Genomic DNA, 23,562 nt, shown 5'->3' on the forward strand with positions numbered 1-23,562 from the left:
TAATACAGACAAGTTTGGGCATCATATTTACAGTCTGTCAGTCTGCCAGGCTTGGCATTATCTCAGGACAGCATACAGTAATGGGGGAGAACTGAACCAGAAGACTATTCTGCATGAATTCAGAAAAGCATGAGTAAACTCTCTTCCAGTGAAAACAAACCTTGGAGAAGTCCTGCACAGTCTCCACAGCTAAAAACAATTTTTGCTCTCAGAAGGATACTGGGCAGAAAGTCAATTTATTTCTGATAAAAGTTGGATACAAAATCGAGGTTTTTAATAGTCTTCAATTAAGATAGCCAAGACTCTCACAATGGAAATGGATTGCAGAAACTCACATCATACTGCAGAATATACAGGCAAGACGTTTTTAAGGCAAGAAAATAAAATGGATAAAACACAAAAGTGTTTGCAATTGCTCTAAGACTTGACAGTTGGATTCTTTTTCTAAAGAAGGGAGAAGGTCCCTGATAAGAGAATATTTCTTCATCGGCATATAAGACATGCATACACACGTAGTCAGAGGCAGACTAAGAAAAGACCCAGATACAAAATCTGGCAAAACATCTGGAATCTGCCAAGCAAAGGAAGTCACCCAGACTTGAATAAATCTTGAAGAGTGCAGACTGCTCTGATACAGCAGTCATGAGTGTATACAAAAAACACTTCAGAAATCAAGACAGCTTGCACATGGATCTGCAAGACCAAACATCAGTACACAACAGTACACGAGCCACAGCCATATCCAGAGCACAAAAGAACATAAGAGTCACAGTTCTCAATGAGCTTTCAAGCAAGGCCTGACAAGTTTAATGATGGCAACACCAACTCTGTTAATCCTGCAGAAGTATGGAAGAACGGCTACAGACTGGGACTTGGCTGCCAACTGCAGGATGCTTACTGATTTTGTTGGTGATTTGTAAATCAGTGAATGCTGGGAATGTTGTTCACACTACAGTGGTAACAAAATAAATCAAAGGCGAGACCCCAGTAAAGAACTATATGAATTAGGTGTATGGATGTTTAGCTGGAAACAAGGTGATTTTGTCTGGGTGAAGAAGGAAAATCTTACTGAAGATCTTGAAGTCTGAACAAGGCAGAACAGTCATTGCACAAAAAGTGAATGAAACAACTAGAGAAGACTTAAAGGCACCTTTCGGGAAATTAGGAAGCTCCCAAAAAGTGCAGAACAGAGCAGAAGGGACACAATTGCCTCAAGACAGGCCTCCAGAAAAGCTCCTTTGGGAACAGGGGGAAGAAGAACCAACATGGCTGTTGAACATCTGTCTGGTTGCTGCAGTGAGAAAACACACAGAACTCCTGGAAAGACAGAAAATCCCTGAACACATGCTGATACAACAGAAATCACAGTATGGCTCAGGGAATCATCATTTTTAAATTTAAATTTTAAATGTGCTTTTGCACGTTTTATTAATCCATAGAATGTGCAGCATTTAAAAAAGGAAATATCCTAGCTAGAAAGAACTACAGATGTAAGTAATTAGTGGCACATTGCTCACATTTCATCGTAAAACAGATGTGTGTATTATTTTAATCACAATGACTAATATAATATATGCCATTTATATATAACGTTTTCTGTGAGTCAGTACTTTAAGTATGTTTTAGTTTTATTTACTTTCCTAAGTTCAGTGTCGGAGAAGGCAAGTATAGTTTTTACATGCTAACTGTTCAAAAAATCAGAAAAAGTCTCTGTGCATTATTGGAAACCTGTGTTTTGATGGTATGCATTTGCAACTGCTAAAGAGGAATGCTATGATCTGTGGCTTCACTCAAATTACTTCTTCTTAATGATAATATTTCCTTATCCTGGGGATAGGCCACAAACAATTACGGAATATTCTGGAGCCTGCACTGTGTGCTGTGACTTTAAAAAAAAATAGTATCATGCTTCCCTTTTTCCCCTACAATCTCTTTCTTTAGAGTGATGTTCAAACACATTCCTTTTTGAAAACCACTTGTGTGTGCCACAGCCCATATTATGGTTATTTATATTGGTCATTTTACACTGCAGCTAACAGTTAAATCATTAACTGCTTTTGCACCAACAGTCAGAGAGGCGTCTCTTCAAAATACAAATAAATCAGACCATGGAATCATGGCAGATATTCAATAAGCTGACTCATGAATTTCATGAGTCAACCAGGCAGAATTCAGGTGCTTTCACTTACCTGCCCTCTTTAATACTAGAAGTTCTGCAGGTTCAGACACGACTTTGTATATAAGATCAGCATGTTGTGTGTTGTGAATCCCAGTGAAGGAGTCAAATCCTGCCTCTCTCTGGTTGTGTCTGCATGGCCACGCAGGCACACACACGCTTTTAAATGTACTCCCACAAACTCATAGAATGCTACAGAGAGGTATTGGCTATATTTACCAAGCAATCCTTATCCTAACCAAGGAAATATTAATTTGGAGAGCCTGAAGTATTTTAACCAAAAAATGATGCATGTATATAGGCATTATAAGTTTCACCCTCTGACACTCTTCTATTTTCTCCTGTCAGATCCACAAAATAAAAAAGATTATGAAGTATAGTCATGGACCATTTTATCAAGTACGTTGTAAATCACTATGGTGGCAAATCAGCAAATGGCACTCTTCTGTCCCCAGACTCTCAAAATGTCAGCAAATGCCTTCATCCTGCTGTGAAAACTACCAGTCAACAGAGATGTAAGGCTGCGGATAACTACTGGCCTATGTGCATGAGCTCAAGTGTATCAGCTCTTCTGCTGCTCTCAGCACTGCTGTGTAACATTTACTGGCATTTACCCAAAGTTTCATATCTGACCTTTTAATAATTCCACATTTTAAGTTCAGACTGACATATTGTTTGTCACTGCACTCAGCCATTGCTTATGGTACCTTCCTTCAGCAATTTCCATCACAACCCTCCACTTCTACTATTAATAACTTTGACAGACTGTAGCTATCAGAACAAAAATATTCTATGCATGGCCTCTCCAACAGGAGTTGTTTTCTTTTCTGTCTGAGCAAATATTAAGCATCTGTTTGAAAACCAAGAGCTTTGCCAAAATCTGACTTAAAATCAACACAAGAAACTTCTAATCTCTTCATAGGTGGGGAAAAAAAAAATCAATTGTCACACTTCCAGGGAATAATCTAGAGTTCAGAAGTGTCTTAACGAAGTAGTAGAGAATCATTCATACAGGTTTTCTATCATTTAGAGAGTGCAGAGGAAAGCCTCCTTTTGTATTTGCACAGAGGAATTCTGCAGATGCTTGCTTTTGATTCTGCCCACGTCCCTGTTGCCCTGCACAGACATTGTTTGACGTAGCCATGGAGCCAGCAAACCAGGAGAACACAGCCAAAAGAGAGCTAGCTTCATCACATTACAATCACTGTGTTGGCTCAGACAAGATGTCCCCTCTTCCCCCAGGCATTGTCAGTATTTGAGTAACTTTCTACAGCCTACTGCTGAGGCAGTTCTCTTCTCTATGCTGCAGAATGTACATGAGGATCTTTCGTTGTTTTGTCATATGAGGAGAAGAAAGCATGGAAAAGCGATTGGGTTCTTTTTTATTTTCAATATGTACTCCAAATTTCAAAGTTTATGAAAGATTATTTTTGAGACTGAAAAAATGCAAGCTAGTTTTATGACGTGGCAACTCTATATCTTATCCAAGTGGCCACAACATTACTAAGAAAAATATGTTTGGTTAAGGGATTTATCCAAGCAAACGGTATGTTCAGTATGCAAAATGTGGCTTCTCTTATGTTCTCTGCAAAGAATCATTTAACAAATAGCACCTAAATTTATGTACTTTGAAAAAGGAAAGATAAAGAAATTATTTTCCTCCTTATTTTTACCTTTAAAGGAAAGATAGTGAAGAACATGATATTCAGCAACTAATAGCTATGTGAAGGAGATGCCTTACTACAGCATTTTATTTTTATCTTAAAAGCAGATACTATACACCCCCGTCTACAACACACAAAAGATTATACCTTAAAACGTTCAATATTTGAAGGGCATAAAAGTCAATTGTTTTGTTTATTCAAAGCTGTGCCAAAAATTCTTCAAAGCAATCACTGTAGAAACACAAGCAAGGTAACTTTTTCAGCAGTTCATGTGCCTTCTGAATAGCTGGATGGGATTCCTTCAGTATTTCACTGCTCAATGGAAAACATAACCACGTGCCTCCTCTGTAATTCCTCCTGAAGCTCAGAAGCCCAAATTTGGCCACTACTCAACTGCAGATAGCATGCAAAATTTGTATGGGCTTGAGCTATCCCTGATAAAGATCTTTACTGAGAGATTTCTTTAAGAGACAGTATGGTTTTTCTTCTGATTTAAAGTACAGAGAATTTGTTTTGAAGTTAGCAGCTGCCAAAGTGTAGCAACATCATACTTGATGAGAGAGCAAAAGGCAAGCACATCTTCCAGGGACATTCCTGAGGTTAGAGAAGGATTCCCTGCTTTTCTGACAACAAACCATGCTGTGGGTACGTGTGTGGGTACTTTGCTTCCAAGCTGGAATGTTTTAAAAAATGCAAAACAGAAATGCATGATTTATTATCCAAATCTAATAAAAGCAGAAACACAAGAGAGTCTAGGAGGAGATGGTAGAAAATGGAGATAAGGAGCAAGGTGCTATCTGTGTCTTAATGGGGAAAGGTACCTTGTCATTCCTTGGGATGTGAAGAGCTGAAGTGCCTTTTCTATTGTATGTTCAAGGATTCAGTATTATAAGGGAGAAAACATATAGAGAAAGTGAGATGATATCAAAGAAGAAGAGGCTAATAAAGCTCTCTAGATCTCATTTAGTTCAACATCCTTCTGAAGAGCTGCTTGGCCAACCTTAAACTATTTCTGACAGATGTTTGCATAATCTACATCTAAAATCTCCCATAAGAAGGGGGCCCCTAAGCTCATGGTTAGAAAACATTTTCTGCTATCTAATGTTCCTTCCTGCAATTTAGATCCATTTTTTCTCATTTTACTGTCAGTGGATGTGAAGGGTTGTTTACTCCCTCTTATTGCAAGAGCCCCAAAACACCCAAAGATTTATTATACCTCCCAATCTCCACTGAGAAATCCAACTCTGCAGCATTTCCTCACAGGCCATGTTCACTAGAGCTGTGATCTTCCTTGAATAATGCATTTTTTTTTCCTAGCTGTGAGCTTCAGGTCTTTCCAAAACTGAGGTAGCAGTTTCTAAAGTCACAGTGGTTGGTTCCATTTGTTAGAGTATGAGTTTCACAGCCAATTTTCCAGACTTCTTGGAAGAGGCAGATTCTCAACGTATCATAGGTTTTTAGGTAGGAAGAATAGTAACTAAAACATAGGGAAAAAGTGTGGTATCAGTTAGAAGCAATACTTGAGCCATTTTGGTTTTTATCTCAACTACCTCTTCATTATTCACCTTATGTAAAAACAGCATTCCACAGTCATTTATTTCCCTTCTGGACACCAACTCCAACTTCCATCCTCAGCGAGTGGAGGGATAAGGACAGATCAGAAATGCCAGGAGCAGGCCAAGGGAGCACTTACTGTGGTATTTCTGGCCTGAGCAGCAGCTATCAGGCTACAGAACTGATGTGGAGACCTTTATTCTTAAGATTCATCCTGGTTAAATTTAATAATATGGGAAATTTGTTGCAGAGGATGTGGAATGTTTGGATAATGGATAATAAATCCAGATATAACCAGACAAATGCTAGACATGAACACTGTACGTTCTGATATGAGTTCACTGCTTTTGTTGGTGTGATTTGCCATGCAAGCTGTGTAGCACCAGTTGAGAGCAGTGGCTGTTTGAGAGTCTCCATGTGGGCTCAGTGCCTCTTCTAAGATCTATTTTAATCTCAGAAAGCTTTCCCTCCACAAGCATTGTGCTTTACTGCTACCAAGGCCACATCCAGCATGACCCTGGTCAGGGAGGAGGAGTACATTGGCACACCTTATCTTTCTTGATGTTAACACAACATCTTGCCAAGAAAGTAAGTACTGCAAATCATTTGAAGCTGGGAAAGTCTCCTGTGTGCCTGCTCTGACCATACTACTCTTCTCCAAGCATTTGCTGACAGCCAGAGTCAGAAAGAGGGCACTGAGCTGGGTGGAACACTGCTCTGTACTGTGAGAGCCCTTCTTACCCCCTTCCATGTGATAAAGCGGTCACAAGACATCTCTTAGAGTAAAGATCCAATGTTGCTAGCACAGGGTGTGCAGAAGGCACAGAGCAAATCCCATGAGGCAGCAGATATCACCGACATACCAGGTCACACTCCACCAGACTCAGTCACGTCACTTACTGGGGAGGCAGGTGAACCAAAACTCTCACCATGCAGCTCTGGAGTCTGCACCTCTTGAAGCCAGGCAAACTGGGATGAGCAGGATCCCAGTGGGCAGTTTGGAGAAAAGCAGGAAGAATGTTTTAGCTGGGACACATGCCTAATGAGTGCGTAGCCAAAACCTATTAATGTACTGAAGAGGCTCTGAAATCTATCTTAGCATGACATGTGCTCACCTACTGCCAGAAATAAGGACAGCTAACATCTGCATTTTCATATATTTAGAGTACAGAGATGGAACTGCAACAGATTTTCTTAGGGAGCCTTAATGACACTGCTGTCTACTGCTATATGAAGCCAAGATTATGCCTTTGCTCATGATGATGCATAGTAAGACACAATAAGACTAAGTCAGATTTCAGCAACTTGCTTACCTGTGAAGAAGTAGAAAATACAGAGGCTGTCTCATATGATGGAAGCTCTTAGCACTTGTGAAACATCCACAAATCTCATTTTTGCAGGTTTAGCAGTGCCCTTCAAATTGTTATGATCAAACTTAAAACAAGACCTGAAAAACCCGTAATAAATATCCTCTCTTCTTATGCAAACCCAAATGCAATCAATCATAAAAGTAGTAGCAGAAGCAAGTTTCCCGGACTCAGTAATGTACTCTCATTTAAAGAAAGATAAAATGGAAAAATCATAGAATCATAGAATTGGTGGGGTTGGAAGGGACCTTTAAGATCATCTAGTTCCAACCACCCAGGTTGGAACTTTGGTCTCCCAATAGACCAGGTTGATCAAAGCTCGTTCACCCTGGCCTTGAATGCTTGGCTGGATGGGGCTTTGAGTAACTTGTTGCAGCATCAGTTCTCCGAATAGGATTTCATTTATCCATGAAACATCCCACAAAACTATCAGATCCTGCCCAGGTACATCAGCAGCACTCATAATCCAAAAGAGAAGGGGGAAGTTAAAGTCCTTATGCAGTGTCTGTATTGTCCATGCACACCAACAGCTGCGAACCAAAACTGTATTTCCCAAACACCAGCCTACAACATAGCCAGGGAAAAGTACCAGGGTAGAATTAATCCCAGGCAAAGTTATTCTACAGCTTTGGACTGTTAAAATCTAAAGTTAACTTTGCCCATTAAAGGGATGGGAAAATCTGGATTCAGGTCCAAGTTCCCTCCATACTTGGCAACACTGAACAGGTCTGGATTTTCTCCATCTCTAATCACTAAACATTCATTTGTAATTAGGATTCCCTGGGCCATGGACTTACCTGCTGCTAGATTCTTAAGAACTGGCTGTAACTGCCTTCACTGGAAGGTTTGGGCAGGCAGGGAGCATCATGCATGAGGTGTGGGAGGCAGAGAATGGGCATGTTTGCAAAATCTATGGGATGGTAGAAAGCAGGAGGCTGTGGCTACGTCCCCTGACTGTGGCTATGCATGGAGGAGCAACTTGCCCAGCAGAGCTCACCTCAAGCATGAGCCCCCACCAACTCTGCTCCATTGGCAGAGGGCTCTAGGCTCCATGAGAAGAGTAGCCATGACCTGCATCAGCTGCTCCAGAGTGCTGAGCAGGCACTTTCCTCCTCCCAGCAGGCCTGTCCTGACAGGAAACTGGGTTGCATCGCTGAGGAAGCAGTATCCTGTGGGGCAGAGGCCCTGCTTGCCTGTGTCAGCACATGTCCAGCAGAGCTGGGAAGGTGCATGGGCTGACACAGCCCTGCAGGAATTACACTGCACATTCCTGAGGCCTCTGAGATCTCTGGTGCACAGATTGTGACCCTATCAGGTCAGCAGCACGGACAATCTGGAGAAAACATTTTATAAAAGCAGAAGAGTAAGTTTTACAATGCAGCATAATGAGTTGAAGGAGTGAAAGACTTTAGCAGTGAAATAATGCAAACCATACAGTTGCAGCCTTTCATCCAAGCTGCCAAAGTATTTACAGTCCCTTCACAGCCCCTTCCAATCCAGTCAGAAGAAGTTCACAGATCACCCAACTGCAGCCCAGAGCTGGGGCCAACTTGAGTCAAAGCATCCCAGAAGTCAGCAGCAAATCTGAGAAGATGGTGGGGGCAATGGTCTGTGTTTCCTCATTATTTGCCAGCCTGACTAGTGCTGTCTTGCCCAGAAGTACATCCAAAAACAATGGTAATAGGCTTATTAAGTATGTAAAGTGCTACACTGCCCAACAGATGCATCTGAAATGCACATCAGTGGCAACAGAGAGGCTCACAGGTCCTGCTTCCAGCTGACCAAAGCTCACTCTTGGTAAAAGACATACAATGTCAGCATTACCTACATTTCTTTAAGTCATGACAAGTAGAAAAGAGTTTCAACTTGAACCACTTCTAAAAGTGCTTTCAGAAATTTAAAAGAAACAGCTCTTTAAGAATAAGGAGCACTTCTCATGCTGTTATATTAACAAAAGTGTGTCAGAGGAGGAGAAACCAACTAAATGCTCTACTCAATACAGAAATACCACAACACACATCCAGAGAATGCAAGCTGCAAAACAGAGGGAACACATTTCAGTGAGCTCGCAGGCATGTAAGACTGGAGAAGCCCAGGTGGGCCTCTGACTTCTGCCTATGTTGAACCACAGGCAAACTCATTACAGTAGGTCTCCTCACCCACTGATGCAGCTCATCTCTCAGCTCATTAGGGTTCTTGATGCAATTAGAAGAATCTAGCGCCACTGATAATGGGTGGTTGCAGAAAGACAGATATTGATTGAGGCTGATTCTCACAGTGCACTTTTAGGCTACCTAGGCTCAGGTATCCATAGGAGAGCTTAGGTATACCTTGTTGGTGTCTTTACATCAGTATTTTGTATACACCCTTAAAAGATTTGTAGACTGAAGGAATTTACGATGTGGGGTGAAGTATGACAAGCAGAACAATATAAGAAGTGCTAGAAAGCCCATTCAAGCCAGTAGTTTTCTTGCAACAAGGGCATACAGCAGATGCTTTGGTAAAGAGCATGGAAAATCAGTCATCCCTAATTCACCTTTCAGTCAGCATTCCAGGGATGTCCACAACTAGATCTTCCATTAGGACTATCAAAATAAGTAACTGCTGGTGCAGCTTTTTGTGAATTTGCTCACTTCTTTTTAAATTAGTTTCTCTATTTGATAGGATTTTCCTTTTCTGAGTTAAAGAAGTAGATTTGAACCTACAGTTCCCTCCTTCCACATCTATTAAAGGAAATGTTCAGCCTCATAAAGATCAAATGAAGTATGTGCTGATTTTTCTGTGAGCATAAAAGGAGACGTACTATTCTGCCTCAGGGATTCCTAGGAGAGAGGTGGAGCAACTAAATTCTTATTAATTGCTCTATCCATGCAAGTAGGACTGCCAATATGTTTGTATCATCCACAATTCACACAAGATGAATACTAAAACCAGATACGATCCATCATGGCTGTTGATAGAAGAATTAAGTCCCTGTCTCTGGAGATTTGTGGGCTTTCAAATGATAATCATCAAAAGAGACAAAGGGGAATGGCAGGGGGAGGCTGCCAAGTACCAGCATCCCTAACAGAGTTGTACACCTTGTGCCATGCAGAAACCATCACAGAATGAAAGCGCTGATTAGGATAATTAAGGAAGTGGTAATCATGCTCCATCTTCAGCCACAGCACAATGATTTAGCAGTTCAGCTGCTCCCCTGCCCACCAGTGCCATTTCAGTCTCCCCATTAAGAGACCCCAAACTCTTAAGTTTACAGCCCCTCAGTACAACTCAAGCCTTCCTCACACAGAAAGCAGCTGGCAGTGTCAAATGTACCAAAACAGCTCCTCCAAGTGATGTAGAACAGCAGCCCTCACTTTCTGTCTTCTTTGGGACAAATTCTGGACAGACCTTTAAAGCAAAAACAGTTAACTCCTGCCCTCCGATACCAGTCAAGATGGTGACCAGCAACCTTTAGCAAACATTTTTCTTGTTGATTTCAGGTCTTTACGAGACTACAGTATCACCAAAGCCTCATTCACTGTGAATGCCATCCTCACTGAGGTACAGGATGGATTATTAGACTGCACACAGGCTGAGGCAAGAAAACATCCCTTTCTACCAAAGTTATCGCTATATGGCCTGGAACAGAGCTACCAAGCAGCTATAGGTGGTGATAGCTGTGTATAGGAGCCCAGAAACGCATTTGGTCAGCGCCTTTGGAGTATCTTCACAAAGGTATTAGGTTGAATGGTTCCTTATTGCCTAGAACGTTGCACCGTTTGGCAAAATAAGCATGGTACTCTTGGAGTGATGCATCTCAAGCTGCTGCATCACCAGAGCACCAGTTGTGATGTCGTAGCACAGGTGCGCAAACAGCCTCTAGCATCCATCCCCACCCATACCTGTTGAAGGCTATTCCTCATCCCCAGGCTGCCACCAGCAAAGCCCCTGAATTAGGGGTTGGCTGTTAACTGGAATCTCCCGGAAACAACAGTTCTGCTCCAGCAGATTAGCGGGCATGAGGAATGGGAATCAGAGCCTGCAAAATTTCAAACACCTCCAGGAAAGTGGAGGATGCTGTCCCTGTCCCATGACAAGTTCTCTCACTTGTTCACAAAAAGGCTTTCTGTGCATGGAAAGGGGAGCATCCCACTTGCTGTCTGCACAGATCCACGTCCTTTGGGCAGGTTGTGCGTGCTTGGAGGGACTGCCAAGCCTGCAGACAGCGCAGCCCCAACTAATACTTTGCCATCCCAGCGGGCTCGGCATGTAGGAAGGAAAAGGGAATAAGAAGAGGAAAAGAGGAGGGGAGTTCCGGAGGGGGCCGGACGGTGGGAAGAGCGAACAAGTAGGGAGGGTAGGGAGAAAGCGGAAAAAAAGGAGGAGAAAGGGGAGGAGATGAAAGACAAGGGGAGAAGGAAAGATCGGCCGGAGAGGAGGCGAAAGGCCGGGGAGGAGAGGAGGCAGCCAGCTCGGCGGAGAGGAAAGGGACAGGACACGGCGCCCCACCGGCCATGCGTCTCCTGGCCACGGCGCTGGCCGCCCTGCTGGCCTCGGCCCCGGCCCCAGGTAAGCGGCAACGCCAGCAGCCCCTCCCTCCTGCCGCTGCGGGACCCCGGCGCCGTGGGGTCCGGGAAGGGTCTGGGCAGCGCCCGGTCTGGGGGAGCGGGCAGGAGCCCGGCACGGCACGGCGGGTGCCTCGGCACAGAGGGAAAGGACGGGACCCGCCGCCCCCGTCCGCTGCTCCCGCATCGCCGGGGCAGCAGCGCCCGCAGCCGTGGGTTCAGAGCGAAACCCCACGCCTGTACAGCAGCTGCTGGAAAAGCTTTCTCCACCGCCTCATTTGTCGGGCGGGACTGCGTTCGTACAACTGCAAACAAAGTTGAGGCAAAGACGACTAGAACTCCCAGATCTCTTGTTATTAAAAACAACCCTCTGCTCAAGCCTTATGCTTCCAAAATCTAATGTGTCTTGGCTAAGGTTATGTTCTGAAGCTGTAAAAATGGGCACGATTCTGGATCAGAACTTCAGGGCACAGTGGGGATGAGTAGGGTGAGGAAATCTCTCTCATTCAATAGTGATAAGAGTTGGATTTGGGATTTCTGCCTTGGACAGGAGATGGCAGAGGCAAAAGTTCAGTTCAAGTTCAGTCACTGCAGAAGCACTGCTAGAGAAGGAGCCTCTGACTTGAGAAACTTGCAGATACAGCCATTCAACTGAAAACAGCTGGTTCCTTTTGGTGAACTTTCTAGCCAGCTCCTAATTATTTTCATTTAAACAAAGAGCTTTGCTTCTTCCTGGCTCATCTGCTCTTCTTACTACTTAATAGAAACCAAAATAAAGCAAGCTTGGACAGTAATATCACTTCGCAGAACAAATGGTAGGGCAAATAGAAGCCACCCCACCTGACTCTGGTCACGCAAATCCAAGATGAGAAGGCAGCTAACCTCATGGCAGGCCTCTGTAGTCCCCTACATATCAGCAGGGGCTGAGGAAAAAGTCCTCATAGCCCTGAAGGCCGGGTTGTAGATTCTGCCTATTAGTGTCCATGGAAAAAGGAGTATTAGGAGGAACCTATGTAACGCTAATAATGCTAAATCCAGGTAGGGTGCAGTAGTGTCCAGGAACAGCCCCTCATGTGAGCATCTCTAATGAAGGAGCTGGGGTTTTCCAGCGAGCATGCAGCCTACGTGACTGTTGGTCTGCTGCTGTTCCAGCACAGACTGTGAGGACAGCCCTGGCACGTACAGATTTCTAGCTGCTAAACTGGTAGCTCCTTACTCCTGACAGTGCCATGAATGTATTTTGCTAAGAAATATGGCAAATAACAAAGTCCAAATCTAGCTAATACTTTCAGAATAGGGTTTTTCAAAATGGGATTTAAGTTAAGTGCTACACTTCTGTGACTGTGGTGAGACAAGCAGATGGAAGGTACCAAAGAAACAGTTAAAACACTGGAATGGGGGCAACTAAGTGAGCTGGTTGCTGATAGGAGAGAGATATTTAAAGGAATCCTCAAGGTTTGACCCACTCTCCTTCCCTTTCTATAAGTAGTTTCCCTTCTCAAGTAGAAGTAGGACTAAACTCATGCTATGTTGGGAAGGCAGAAAGACAGCGATTCTTCACTTAAAGCAGGAATCTGAAGTCTAGGAAGTCAGTGCTGCATTGGCACAGAAGCCTGCTCTCAAGTGGTGGAGGAGTCTCCTGTCTTGGCACAGAACCCACTACTAGGACAAACCTCATGTTGGGGCTGATTCAGCAGCAGTTAAAGACAGAACAAACTTCCACAAGTGCGTGGGAGCCCTGAACAAGGCTTTTCCTTTCCACATGAGAGGTAAATGACTTCTTTCCTCCAACCATTCACCACTGTTCCACCTCCAGCGGGGGAGGATAGAGTCCAATGGATAGTTTTCCTGTTTTGTATCAAGCATCACCTGACTCTGCTCAGTGTAAAATGAGAAAAGGTCACAGAGAAAGCATCAGAAATTCTGAAAGCTCTTCCCTTTGCTACATCGATAGTTACAGAAGAAAGATATGTTTCCCCTGATCATACAAACCTTCAAGCAACTGGCCTTTGCAGCAGATGAGCTTTGCTACTTGAAAGATGAGGTAAAATTTGATACTTCCTCACAAAAGGGCACATCTCCTGAGGAAAAGTAGAAACCCTATGTATAAAATACCAATGTTTGTGTGGGTTTAAAGAGCTAGAAAGGGATCAGAGCTGCCACATACAATGCTTCTTTATCTTCTCACAGAGGCTTCCATCATCACTATATCTGAATTCCTCTGTATTTTCTCTGGAGTACTTTTTGGCAGTGTGTTCTGCCTAGTTTCAAATTAAGCAACGATTCTTTTGCTTTTTATTTAGGGATAATATTCTACAATTAATCCTAGCCAGCTTTCTCAAACAAGAAGTTCACATATCAGGAAAGTGACATAATTGTTTTCCTTTACAGTTTTTCATGACACATCCATAATTTCAGTAGAAAAATCTTGTGTTTTGCATTTACCCAAACCACATTTTTATAATTGATTTCTTAAACTTCTGCAGTGCAATTATAAGCAACTTCAAAAAATTCTATACTTCTGAACTTGTTTCCTGAGCAGCACAATCTTCAAAAATGGAATGTCATTTTGCTGGCAGAGGCAGCCACCTTATTTTCACTTCTGCCTACAAAGCACCAAGGTCCTGTAACTCCAGCATGCAATAAGTCAAGGTTTATGCCTGGAAATCTGTGGTGGTTTTCAGACTTCGTTTTAAATTTCAACATCCCATTCTTCCTGTGTGCTTTGTATAAATTATCTCTTGATTTGGAGCTCACATTAATTGCATACACAAGCTTCACACACAGATAGTTACAGCAGTAATTTAAATCATGCTTAGCTTTCTTTTTCTTAAAGAATTTTAAAAAAATAACATACAACTTTCATCATACGACTTTTTTTCTTTCACAGAGTCTATGTGGCTAAGATGCCTATTCTGCAGCGTCTATCTTAAAAAATACACCCATCAGTAATGCTTTCTATTAAAACAAACAACCCCAAAGAATAATACTATTAACTTGTAGAAGGTTCTTTTCTCAAACAGTCACAATATAACTTTTTTAATTCAGAGGATTTAAGTAAATTGATACATTTAATCTCTGCACCTCAGAGCTTCTCAGGGGCCACAAAGTCTTTGACTCCAATGCTCTTTCAGAAGTAGATGGAAGTACTTGCTTATTTTGAGGATAAATACATGTTTGTGTTTCAGGAGCTGATGTCAACCAGGAGTCTGCCAAAATGCTCATCCCCTTTGTTAAAATGTTCCTAGCTGAGTGCTAGCAAAGTGTCCAGAAATTAAAAAAATCCATCTCCCAGAGTTGCAGTTCTCATTAACATTTCAGTACATAACTGGAAGCTTAATGTTCATATCTTAGAGGATGTTTCATGCTTCTCAGAGTGTACTGCATGGAGTGTACATTACTCCCTGTTAAAATATGTTTTTTCTCTCTAGTGGATGCTATCAGAAAAATAATTTAGGGAACACAATGCCACAATATGCAACTGGTAAAAATAGATCAGTCTGTGATATGACTAATAGACATACATTCTTAACATACATTGAGAAGGAAATAGAATGAATGTTTAATCCATGCCTCAGAAAAGAGGTTAAGCATGAATAAGTAGGGTCAGGAAATAAAAATCTGCTAATGAACAGCTATGGATGTCTTTTAACCTTCACCTATGTGGACTATTGGCAGAAAGAAAGGAGAGAAACAACTGGTCTGAGCTAGGCTCGTGATGACAAACAGAAGAACATGAGTCAGAAATTAATGGGAAAATGGAACAACTGTCTGTCTCAATATAACCACATGTCACATTTTGTCATGCAAGTAATGTCATTAAATCAAATTTGCAGTCAGAAGGAGATCTGAAAAATTTAATCCAGATGATCATTAGGTTATGACAAGAAGAGCATTAGTTAAAACAGAGGACATAAGGAACTCTAAAGAGAGGAGTTACTCATATATGAGAACTTACTGACATAACGGGAGGTTACTAGTCTTTCAGTGACCCATCTAAGAAACAGTATTGTGTAAAGTTTGCACAACTAATGTCCAAAAGAAAGAAACAAGTACACATTGCTTGTGACTTTATGAAGTCACTGTATGATTGGAGTACCATGAAGGAAAGACTGAGGAACAAGAAACAAAAGTGGAGCAGAATTTAGTAAGATAGTCATGCACTTGGGGAATTTCTTGGATAAACTAGGAATTGAACCACAAATGACAAAGGAAGGAAAACATTCTATTCTGCCTAAATATGAACCATCAATCTCAAAATATAATGAAAAAGGTCAACATTGTTCTGGGATACACATGCAAGGTATTTCTAATCACCTGGGGTGTACACTGGCTATTTCACAGAACATTAGAGAGCAACAATAGCAACAAGAACGTCACAATAAAACCAAAATTGAAACTGGAACCAGAGCACAGAAAGTTACTAACTCAGTAGGGAAGTGGATAGGGAAGGGAAACATTTCTTTGTAAGAGACTAACAGAACTCTGCTTCTTTGGTTCAATAAAGGGAAGGCTGAGAGACTAGATATTTGGAGTCAAGAAGTAAATGGCATTTAAACTTAAAAGACAAAGTTGGCACAGGAACATAAACTGGCTATTAAAACAAATTAGCTTGGAAATTCTCAGCAGGATGCATGTTGCCAGAAAAGCTGGTTATGGAACAGATTGCCAAAGGATATTGTGGGCTCTTGCTCCAAGCTAGCTTCAGACAAGGCTTGTCGAAAGCCTTGGGTGATTGGGAGCCTGTAAAAGCACCAAAGTGTCTACTTCAGCCCTGTCTCATAAGTGAACACAAGAATATTGGAGCAGACTCACTGAAGGAGGTCCTCTTGCCATCTCTCAGAATACATCAGATTCTAGAAGCTCACTGAGTTGCTGCACACTGAACTGATGATGCTATCAGTTTACCTGATGTGGACTTGTGTGCTGAGAGATTATGGTGCTGCTCTGCCTCCATGGGATTCTCACCGTCTCTTTTTCCTTTGCAGATGTTTGTGAGGCTTTAAATGTGACGGTTTCTCCAGGACCAACAGTGCGGTACTCTGAGGGAGATAATGCTACCCTTTACTGCCACATTTCTCAAAAGAGAAAGATGGACAATTTGCTGGCTGTGCGGTGGGTCTTTGCTGTGTCACCCACCCAGGAGTATCTGATGATCAAAATGACCAAATTTGGGTCTGTCCAGTATTATGGGAATTATACTCATCATTTCCATAAGCAAAGACTTCGTCTTCTTAAAGAAAAACATGGAACTATGTACAAATTTCTTATTCTAAGCCTCCAGCAAACAGATCAAGGACATTATATATGTAAAGTTCAGGAAATTGGAAAACACAGGAATAAGTGGACAGCCTGGTCAAATGGTACAGCAGCTACTGAAATAAGAGGTGAGAAATCATCAATTACAGTGCTACAGTTTTCCTTGTCCCATGATCCCTCCTTTCCTCTCTATCAAGTTCATTCATAAGACATTTGAAGTGATTTTTTAGTGTTATTTGAGACTATGAGAAGAAAAATCAAATACTCTGCTTCCTTACTTGCACATAATAATTTAAACATTATGCAGAATGTAGTAGAAAGTAAAGAGTTGAAATTAGTAGATTAGTTGAAAACAGTTTATTTCCCTTGCGTTTTGCCAAAACAGAAGCAATTCAAACTCTTTTATACTCATGTACAGGTCTCTGTAACTTTGCAAGTGAGAATGAACAACTGTCATTATTATTTAAATACAAAATAAAATAGAGAGAAATTAACTTATTTTCAAATGAATACACAGGGAGTCGAGACAGAGATAGAAGCTGTGTATTTTAGGTCTATGTTTTGTCCCTCTCGGTACGTTCATTGCGTTTAGTTCCAGTCTAGAAGCAGTTTGCAAGGAGCATTTCTAGCATCATTATACCATTTATAGACAGAAAACAGAGCTAGAAAAGAAGTAACCAGCCTGCTTGTATTGAACTTCAGATAAAGTTATGGTCAGCAACAAGTGAGGATTTTGAACTACAGATCTCAACTTGAAAACAAGCCTTTTATTTGGGGTGGTTTATCTCAAAGCTAACACCACCTGATCTGAGCTTTCAGAGGTGGGTGAAACTGGATGTTGAAGAACAGACTCCTTTGTAGAGTCAGCAGTTGTATTGTTAGGGCTAGCTGGCAAACAAGCCCTCTCTTGTGGTTTTACAGACAGAAAAGCTGATTTCACACAGAGCCAGCTCTGAAGATAACACTAAAAATCAAGTGGGACTGCTTGGTCTATAGGCCTGGGTATTCAAGAGGTTAATTGAGCAATCAGACAAAAACTTGTAGCAGAAGATAGTGTTCTGTGAAGTTTTTGCTGTTAATGCTGATGCTAAGTTTACTGCTTTGTTTAGACCACACGTTATTTCTGTAACTGAGAAAACCTAATCCCATTTATCTAACTAGAGTTTTGGAGAAAATGGCCCTAACTCTCTTCTGAAAACAATTTTCCTTTGAGAGAGCCCCACTAAGGACAGGTTTTTCCAGACAGATTCAAGCACATTTATGTAGAGTCTACACTGGTAGACTAAATTCAAAGCACATTTCCTCCGTACCAACTTCATTGGCATCATTCATGTTTCTCTATCCCTTTTTGGATTATACACACAGCAGGAGGACAAGTAAAACAGTAAAAAATAATCTTTGTGAGTGTGTGATCTCCTATGGGGAGCACTCAGGTCTCATAGGATTTATAATCTATGGGAAGGACAAGAGAAACAGTGTTGAAAAAAAAAGAGATAAATAATGTCTTCACTTTGATCAGCAATGTTTAAATCTGCCTTAAGGAATCACGGCATTAACATAACATAACTAGTTGATTTTTTATGTTGATTTTAGCAGTGATAAAAGACGCTAACAATCCAAAGCTGAAACTCTGTTTTAGTAACAAAGACTTGGATCAATTTTAAACAACAACAACAAAAAAACTGAACTAATTTTGTTACTGGGTCTGCAGAACTTTTCCTTCATTGAAGGAAAGTTACAAGTGTAAAACAAGTAACTTGTTCTTGACTTGCAGGTGCCCAGGGACCCTCCATGTCAGTGACTTGGGCTCCTGGACATACCACAGGAGAAAGTGCCCAGTACTAAAGTTATAGCTGACAGAGGAGTCATTAGGAGACGGGACAAGGATACATTAACTTCATAGAGGATTCATTAACTCCACAGTTGAAAGAATGACCAGTTTCGTCCTTGATTTTTGTTGTTGCTTTCACACTTTTGTTTTTAAGTGGAGAGGAGTAAAAATGCTGGAGCCCAGCATCTCCTGAGTTCAGCCATATTGCATCGTTGGAGATCATTAAATTTCACGAGCACTGGCCCCATGTTGGGTGGCTGGAGCCAAGGCACAGTTGTTAGTCTCACAACTATGCAGGGATATGAAATTAAACTTTATTGTATGTGTGATTTAGCTCTACAGACTTCAGGCATTAGCTTGCTTATCACTCAGCAGTTATTCTTCCCTGCTGCTCCTGCTCTTGCCTAGGAACTGGCACTCCTCCTCATCCTCCTCTCCCTCTCTCTTCCTCCTTTACCCCTCCATATTTGGCTAAAATGAGAGATTCAACCACTGTTGTGAAGGAACTGGTAGGAAGGGGGACCTTTGGGTCCTAGTATTCAGATAACACACTGATTATACAGGATTTGCTACACACAGGAGGGAAGGCAGCTTTCCAGAGTGGTGATGAAATCTCCAGTTTCCCCAGCGGTAGCGCTTGAGGTTTTCAGGGAAATTTTCTTCCAAACGCATTTTGTATTTTATACTATAATCAGTTACACTTTCTATTGCAGAGGGATTTAGTTATATTACAGCTAGACCCAAGATAGAGCAAAAGGAGCAATACAAACTGCCTAAAGCACTTGGATACTTCAATTGCACTGCTTGTGCTGTATCAACAAAGGTAACAGTGTTCAAAGACATTACAGTTACTGTCTTTTCAACCATTCTGTTCCATTTAATGTGGCTGTATTATGCACTAATTCAATATGACATCTTTTTGCTAAAGCACCTGTAAATTTCATACAAGCTTGCACATCAAGTGGACGCAAAAATACCATTTATATTGCTCACTTGGTTCACAGAGGAAGAAGAGGTCACTGCATAAGACAGAAAACTGCAGGAGGAACACAGAAGGAAGAGTCTTTCTGCATCTTCAAAAGCAGAAAAAGCCCAGGGCAGTTCATCACAGAGCTCTTATCAGTCACAAAGGTAGCACCATCCCAAGTAAAATAGCTTGACGGATTAAGCCTGGGACTGTTGTATCTAATGCTGTTTATTCATATGCACATTTTGTTGTTTGCTAGTTTGAATTTGTATAAGTACATAAAGAAGTTGCAAATGTATTTTCTTGCAACATAATTCTTTGTGAACAAACGCATTGGAGTTGTGAAGAAAAAAGCTGAGTTACAGGCTATATAGCTCCTTATTGTTTAGTGGTGTCAGTGAAAATATGTTACATATCTACCTTCTTCTTCAGGACCTGAATACATTTTTCAGACAAGATGCCTCATTTGAGTTTGCCCCTTTAGGTGTATTGACAATAAGATAACAAACAATTTACGTAAATGAACCATTAAGCCCTGGTAGTAAACCCCACAGAAATCCACATCCTCGCGTTACCAAGAAGTGTCTCCTACTCCAGCCATGCAACATATTAAATCCAAACTATGGTGGGTGGACCTTTTCCCCTTTGCCCATCTTCTCGTTCAGGGAATCTGTTCTTTTCCTGGTCTTATCTGGTCAATATTAGCCTGAAAACAAGTTAGTAATATTCACTGTAGTACAGAAAACACCAGAAAAAAAAAAGAAAAAAGAAAAAAAAAAAAAAGAGTTTATTTGAGGAAAAAAAAAAAAAGCCATTGTAAACACCTTCCTATGAGAAATCTCGGAACAATGAGTAGCTTCCAGAACAATATGCAGCACCCTCTGTCATTTACAGTCGGGTAATCCCTCAAGTACATTGTACCAAGTGCTGCACATGGCTTAGGAAGAGCAGTATGTATTTCAAGTGGTTTATGATCCAAGAGATGAGACTGTTGAAGGACAAGTAGGAAATTAGACAGTTCAACTAAAATCCTGTTGGCATGCACAACACAAACAAGAAGATTTGATCACAACAATCTGTCTTGTTGGAAAGTTTGTGTGTGAGTTTCCTATAGGACAGATCCTGAATTCTTTTGAATATTAGTAGCTTGTGATGCTTTCTCCAAGTAAAAATGTTGCAAAATAAAAGAATGCAAGACTTCCTTTTTTTTCCCCAAAACGAACAGAAGACCATTTTCCAGTGCATGTATTCTAAAATGCTTGCCAAAAATCTACTGATGTGATGCTGAGTAGACATGTAAAATAAATATTCTGGATGAGCTTACAATCATAACTAAACAGTAGATTTCATCAGACCTGAAAGTAGTTCCATTTTCACTGAGTTGGCCCCACACATCACAGTCCTGCAGGACACACCTTAACTAACTTCCTTTCCAGTAGAATACTTTTCTGTAGTGATTTGCCCTGTGAACTGCTCCTGGATGCAACCTGAAGGACATCACCATACTCCTATTGTATTAGAAGGATGGATAACAGAAGAATTCATGGATTAACATAAATGAGATCATCTAATCTGATGTCATTAAAAAAAATCAGCATGCATAAACAGTCAGGCTGAAGAGAGCAGAGAGGGGTTTGGACGGTGATCCAGCAGTCAGAGCATTTGGATTCTAGAACTGGGTTGTACAGTTGTTATGACACTGACATTCATCCTTTTGCCCAGAGCTCTGCAGTTCTGCTTCTCTTTCAGAGAGAACAAGTCTGTGCAGAACCTGCTGCCGTTTTCCCTGTTACCTGCATTAGAACACAGCCATTCAGTCAGCCCTTTCTCTAGACTATAAAATTGAGTTAGTATGACTTGCGTGCATGCAAACTTTCTTCTCACATGTCAGGAAAACTCCACAATACAGGCACAGGAGTTTCTACAGAGAAGAACATAAACTATTTTGCTCTCAGCAGGCAAAGGTCTTTGATATGGCAGTGACAGAGCCCTTTATATAGTTATAGTGTTTAACCTAGTGTGTTTCTGCTGCTAAGCCAAGAACACTGAGTATGAAGAAGTGTTCTGCTTCCCAGCTCGGATATACAAGTATCCTATCTGTGTATCTCTAAAAGGTGGGATACAGAAGCCAACTTTTGAGTGAAGCAGGAAAAGAAAGAACTCACAAGCAGCATCTCACTTTGATGGATTATTTGGGTGCTGTTGTAGGAATTGCAGGGAAGAGACGATCTGTCAAAGGACATCCATGAGAAATAAGGAAGCTGGGCAAAAATCAAAGGTCTGGAAAGTCATTCCTGTGGCTGGAAAGTCGCTAGTGTGTTTGCAGAGATCACTTCAGTGCCAAGCATTGTCAGAGTGACTTTCCTGTTTTTAAAAAAAACCTGTGCCTAATGTGTCTTGCTAGAAGTCAGTACTCAGGAAATATTCAGAGTTGTGCCCTTCAGTAAAGCTGTCACTCTTCCAGTTTGTTTTTGTTTTTCCCTTTAGAGATGGACTACAACATTAGGAAGCTTTCTTAAATAAAACAAATTCCTACTCTTTTGAACAAAAATTGTTCAATTCCTTTCTGAGAAGTAGCCTGTTTTGGGATGGACACACAAATTATAGCCCTAGAGGTAGTAGTTCTGGGTAACTGAGAACAGAGAGTGGGAATAAAAATAGCCACATACAATTTTAATGGCAGCTCCTTCCCTGGCATACTCAGACCACCCTCACAAAGCCATTACAGATCTTACAAGTCTGTAGCCACCACTGTTCTAAAATCTAGGCTCTTTAAAGCTGTGTTTCTTTCCCCTTCACTGCATTTAACTTCTGATTGAAGAGCCACATGCTGCATCTTTACAGCATAAGATGACAGAGTGATCTGTTTGTGATTGTGAGATGGGAAGGAATCCCATCTCACAAGCCATGTAGCCCTTGTTGGGGCTACCAAACCATATGAGATTTGATAGGAGATATTTCAATAACACTATTTTATAATTGAAGATTTTCATTGAAAGTTAATTAGCCTGTGAGTTAAATTACTATCTGGTGCACTGACATGTGAGGCAAAACAGACTTTACTCCAAGCAGTCCCAACACCTTATGCTTTGTATTTTTACTTCTTGTTATGTCCTCTGTTGTTTTTTTTTTTTTCCAGTGATTTCATCAAAAACTTCTGATGATCCCACTTACAAGAAAAAACATGAAGCTTGGAAGTTTTTTGAAGGTAAAGATGCATCTAACTGCTGCTGGTTGCATACAAGATGTTAGTGTGGCCCAACACTGCAATACAGCTGAAATGCTCCCATTGGGCCTGATTTTGCACACTGTACAAACTCAGGCTGTGCCTCAGAAGGCATCCCAGAGAGTACCAGCTGCTAGAAAAATGAGAATGGAAGGTTCCAGTTCCTTATACTTTTATTACAGTCAACACTGGAATATTCTATGCCTGGCTCATTGTGAAATACAAATGCAGACCCTTACTCAGAGTGGTGCTGGACATGTCTGAAGAGGTACTCAGCACTGTGTGTTCCCACTGGCTTTAGAAATGCTTAAAGCTCCCTGGAGTTTCAAGGCAAGCAGTATTTTCTCCGTAGATTATGAAACATCTGCTCCAAGATATTTGGAAATCCAGAACATACACTCAACTGGGATTCCCTCCTCCTCCTCTCACTGCCAACACCAATGCAGCAGCCCGGTATTCACAGCCATGCTGCTCTGCTGCACACCAGTCTCTGCTCGCACCATTCCATGGGGAGCCTTGCTGTTTAAACCGCAACTTACAGACACTATTGTTCTGTGTATGGGGGATACACTGAAAACAAAGCACAGAGCTGTAGGTCAGGGGGTCTTGTTCCAGCAGTGCTATTTTCTGCAATAACACTTGACCTCTGAAGCTTGGTTTCCTGTCTGTAAAGCAGGAAAGAAGCCAGTATACTTTGCTAATGGCAAAGTTTGAAGACATTAATGGGTAAAGCATCCTTGAAGCGTGTTATTTAGAATTCTAGTAAAAGCAGAATAAGTCATCAAAGCCTTCTGCTTCTGAATAAAATACTCTGTCTTGATGTGCCATGGTAGAACTCCTGGCCCTTCAGGTGAGAATGTGCTATGGAAAATGACTGAAAGCCATAAAGGGAGTCTGATGCTGTAGATTGAAAAATAAAGAAAACATATAGACAACAATTTCAAACCAGTACTGCAACCGAAAAAATAATT

At 41.4% G+C, this 23,562-nt stretch overlaps 1 protein-coding gene across 2 annotated transcripts in view; it reads left to right on the top strand.

Moving 5' to 3' along the window:
* Window positions 1-11,098: 11,098 nt before the first annotated feature.
* Window positions 11,099-23,562, top strand: part of VSTM4 (V-set and transmembrane domain containing 4) — a 32,423-nt gene continuing 19,959 nt past the window's right edge. Inside the window, exons 1-3 of one of the 2 annotated variants that reach the window (XM_052677731.1) lie at window positions 11,099-11,312; window positions 16,297-16,695; window positions 22,505-22,573. In XM_052677731.1, coding sequence (XP_052533691.1) covers window positions 11,258-11,312; window positions 16,297-16,695; window positions 22,505-22,573 — 523 coding nt within the window. In that variant the 5' untranslated portion in view covers window positions 11,099-11,257. The remainder of the gene's footprint in view (window positions 11,313-16,296; window positions 16,696-22,504; window positions 22,574-23,562) is intronic. The other variant, XM_052677730.1, reaches the window with a different exon arrangement.

The sequence above is a fragment of the Tympanuchus pallidicinctus genome, unplaced genomic scaffold (assembly GCF_026119805.1).
Source record: "Tympanuchus pallidicinctus isolate F22 unplaced genomic scaffold, pur_lepc_1.0 scaffold16, whole genome shotgun sequence".
NCBI lineage: Eukaryota > Metazoa > Chordata > Aves > Galliformes > Phasianidae > Tympanuchus > Tympanuchus pallidicinctus.